General features: G+C 50.1%; 1 protein-coding gene across 1 annotated transcript; it reads right to left on the bottom strand.

Annotated features, from left to right (window-relative positions):
* Positions 1–1,355: 1,355 nt before the first annotated feature.
* On the bottom strand, positions 1,356–1,958 carry LOC128893396 (homeotic protein empty spiracles-like; the record flags this gene model as incomplete). Its single annotated transcript, XM_054154310.1, has 1 exon — positions 1,356–1,958. A coding segment is annotated over one exon (258 nt), but the record flags the coding sequence as incomplete, so codon positions are not given.
* Positions 1,959–4,417: the final 2,459 nt, after the last annotated feature.

Here is a 4,417-nt window from a genome sequence, read left to right as displayed (position 1 = left end):
ATGCACTCGATCCGCCGCAACTCTCGTACGAACTGGAAGGAAAAGAAAGTACACCAAAAATGTCCTACATTTTCCCCCGAGAGATGTTTCGGTGTCTTTTTTTTGTGGATCGATTGAGGAACTATGGTGAAAAAGAATGAAGATGAAATGAACGTACTGGGAGAAGATCGCGATTCCATCGAGGAAAGCGCGAATGGAAAAGCAGGGGTTGGACTGGTCGTCGAGTTCCTTTCAAACACTCGGGGCACCCCGACGTCGCCATTTCCGCCGGAAACCCGACCGTTTAGCTTCGCCGAGCCCCGAGGAACAATGCTTCCATTACCCGTGCTTCGAGGTCTTCGAAACCTCGAAACTTCCGTCGATTCTCCAAAAGAAACTCGAACTCGCGAAGAGAAATGAACAGAAATCATATCCAGACATCAAATTTCAAATGATCGATCCAAAGACGAAAAAATTGTTTATCTTGGGAGACTTCAGGTCTACTTTCGCCTCGTGTAATTGTTCTCGTGTATTTGTCGTCTGTTATTTGAATAAAATTACGACCTTCCCTGCTTCGAGGACACTTGAGCAGCAACAAGGACCTCCTAGTTTCTCGTTAGTTTTCGACGCGAGGAACACGGAAGCGGATACGGGGGATAGTCAGTCTTGCCAACAGGAGATCCGCACGATCTCGTCGAAGGATTCGTAATCCTTCTTCTAGGGTTCACTTATTTCTAATCAACTCAACTCTCCTTCAACCAGTCTCAGTCTACGCCATCCAAGTATCTTTTACTCTCACTCTTTAACCTACTTCGGCGTTAACCCTCCATTGCATGAATTCTATTCTCTTTAATTAAACAAAAAAAAAAAAAAAAAAAAAATTATCCCTTGGCTCTTTATACGTCTACAAATTGATCAACGAAACTGACATCTACGTGGATTCTCTACGAGTTATGCAATAGAGGCTTAAGATCCTCGGAATTTCCCGCAACTCCAACGATTCTCCCATCGATATTTCCGCCATTAGGGAGCTTGCACTTTCGCGAACTCGCACGATTTTTACAGAAAAATTCATGTTATCTCGAGGAGAAGTCCGTCCCTCCCACTCGATGCTCCTCGACTCCGTAATTCGCACTGAGCACAGTCTTTGAAATTCGCGATTCAATACCCAGCGATTCCGCTCGAAGTACGTTCCTTTCTCGGAACTACCCTCCAGGGAATCCCGGGTCTCGCCGTCCGCGCGATCTTTGGAAAACTGTAGTAAACTAATCTCCGACCCGGCAATTCCTCCTTGGGAGACCAGTCGAGACAATTCCTGATTCGCAAACTCCATTTAGAAGCGTTCCATCTCGGAGTTGTTGCTCGACAAGTCCATCCTGAAATTGCTCGACAAATCCATCTCGATATTGCTTCGCAATTCCAGTCTGGAATTGCCTCACCGATGCGACTCGGTTCCTCGACCTTCCCCGAACGGTCCTCCCGTGGGTGTCAGCCCCATTTCCCCGTGTGATTCAATTTCAGGTCCACGTTTGGAACGATCGACGATTCCAGGTCTTTGCTCATGGGTTCGACCTGGAAATTCCTCGAATTTCGTTGTGATTCCACTTGGACTCCAGAGTCCTTCAGGATTCGACTGGAGGAGCTGGTGAGACGTTCTCGAGGACGTTCCTCGTCGGTCAGACGGAACTCCTGACGCCTTAGTCCAGGCAGAGGACGTCTAGCTACGCCTCGGACCCGCTCGAACACTCTTCGGCCTCGGGATCGATGTGCTCTTCCTCCTCCTCCTCCTCGTGGTGATAGTCACCGGTCTCCTGCTGCCACTTGCTCACGTGATGGGTGTTTTTGTTGTTCGCGTTGTTGTTCCCGTTCCCCCCGCCGCCCCCGCCGCCCCCGCCGCCCGATTGCTGCTGCGCCTTCGCCTCCTCCTCCTGCTGCATCCGTTTGTGCTTCGTTCGACGATTTTGGAACCAGACCTTCACCTGCAACAGAAAACAATTCCATCCTGGTTAATATCTAACAAACTAAACGGTAAATTGAACCCATATTTCAGACAGATGTGTACCAAGATGTAAATGTTGAGTTTTCATAATTACGAGAAGATCTGATCTCTCGTCATTTTTGACCAAACCACTTCAAACAAAATATAGTCGAAATTGATTTTAACCCAGGCTAAGGGTATCAGTCCATCGGTGTAGGTAAACCTAATCGTCCCCCCGTGTTCGTTCCATTACCCAGCGAATCGGTCTCGGAGTCTCTCTTATAAACAGCGTCCAACCCCATCGCGAAACGATCCGTCGCATCATCCCCGCACGAAGCCTAATCCGGGGTCTTGTCAAAACCACGTCGGATCCGATGTTAGCCAAACATCCGTGCCCTCCGTTCCGCTTTTCCCACCCCCTTCGGGCCGCCACAATGCCGATTTCACGCGTTGATAGTTCGAAAATGGGAGCCCTTTCAACCCTTCTCTCGCGAAGAAGCGCGAAGAGAATGTGTATCTAACAGTCAATTCGGGGACAATGCTTCGACTCCGGCTTTCGGGGTCGCGTCGGGGGTCGCTTCATCCCTTCTTTTTTTTCTCTCCTCCTCGTGGCGGGGTTCCGCGTCACCGACACGAACCATTGTAACCGGATACACCACGTTTAGGGATGGTTCCCCGATACACTGGGGCGGCTTATAACTAGTTGCCACTTAATTTGGCAAGCCTCGCGGAGGTCGAGGGTCGAGCCACCCCTTACGACACTGGAAGGATCGATAGCCGAACGAAATGACGCGCGCCGAACCGTTTACGCTTTATTGCAGAGCGATTTGTCGCGGGCTCGTTCCGGACCGCGGAGGAATTCGATATCAAACTATGCTATGTTTACCTGACCTTACAGAGCTTTTGGAAAGAGGCTTCGCAATTCTGCTTTTTAACAACGATATCGTTACAATTGAAAGCGCGCAAGATTGAGGAATATACAGGGTGTCCCGTAACTGGTGGTGAACAAGCGAGTATAGGGTGATTCTAGGTGAAAAATTGAATCGAAAATGTACAATAAAATTTTGTCATACGACGCTTCATTTTCGAAAAAAAAAAACCAGCGCTTCCAATGATTCGTAAATTAGACGAATTCTGAAAATCTGTTCATCGATCCATCGACAACGTTTACGAACAAAAATGAAAGTGATCTAAAAAATGAAATCCGTCGAACTGAAGCTGGTCCAACACAAATTTTCAAACCTTCTACATTTTCGATTCAATTTTTCACATAGAATCACCCCCTCCCCCCCCCTCCCCCCCCCCCCCCCCACTCGCTCGTACCACCAGTTACGGGACACCCTGTATACTCTTGTTCGAAGTGGTATCTTTTCACCCTCTCCCAACCTCCAGAGGGAAGAAAGAAACGAACGAGCATCGTGGAAGGAGCTCGGATGATTTCTCGCGTTCGGTTATGATCATTGCGCGTTAGTTTCGGATCCAAGTCGCGCGCTCCATAAAAAGTGAGACAACACGGCTTTCTCACGGGTTCCACGGTGGCGAAAATTGGGCGCGCACGGCGATAAAAGCGGACGATCGTTCGCTCGGCGGTCGAATAAAATCGCGAGCTGCGGTGCTTGTCGCGGCATAAATCGTCCAAGCTGCTGGAAGCTTTTATGCGATTTTTACAACGCGCCCCCGTAAAATACTGGCGTCGATGGAGCGCGGCTCCAACGGGGCTGACGGAGGGTAAACTCGGTTAAACCGAGTGTAAATCCAGCTGGCTGTGGAGTGTGTAAATCCAACACCGAGGAGGGCTGGCCCCGTGGCGAGACAGAGAAGTCGGGTAGGGTTGCGACGAAAGGGGGTTGGAAGCGTCATGCTGATCCCAGGGAACGAGCCACGTACAGAACGTGGAAAGGGGTGGCCTTTCCGCGTGCGTGAAGATCCGCCAATCGGGTTTCAGGACCGCCCGCGGTCTCCATGGCAACCCTCGGGGACAGGGGGTGATTACGAAATGGGGGTAACTCGATTAAACGTACGACGAGGGCCCTGCTGGGAGCGTTTGAAGCGAACCGTGGTGGGGACGGATTCCAGGGGGATGAAGCTTCAAGCGCCGTTAACGGGGGTGCTCTCTATTTGCCCTCTTAATCATCCGTTAAGTGCCACAATCCTCGAAAAGTTCCACCGGGTACACGACCCGCCTTGTTCGCCGTGAAATTTCGTCCGTTATCGTTCGCCCGCGCCATTAATTCCGCGCCTAATTGCTCGCGTCGTCCGACGTACAACCTCGTTTCCAGACGGAGACTGTTAGAACTGGAAGGTAGGTTTCTTTGAAACACATGTGTTCGAATTCGGAACAGGCCGCAGCGTTTTGAAATCGCGCTCCTGCGACAGCGTAGGTGCGCATTTTGATAAAACCGACAGATGCCCCTACCTTTTTATAGTAGATTATTTTTCGGCCAATTAGGGGCCACGCGA

This window comes from Hylaeus anthracinus, unplaced genomic scaffold (assembly GCF_026225885.1).
Source record: "Hylaeus anthracinus isolate JK02 unplaced genomic scaffold, UHH_iyHylAnth1.0_haploid 27428, whole genome shotgun sequence".
In the NCBI taxonomy this organism is placed as follows: domain Eukaryota; kingdom Metazoa; phylum Arthropoda; class Insecta; order Hymenoptera; family Colletidae; genus Hylaeus; species Hylaeus anthracinus.
This window is presented reverse-complemented; position numbering and strand designations above follow the sequence as displayed.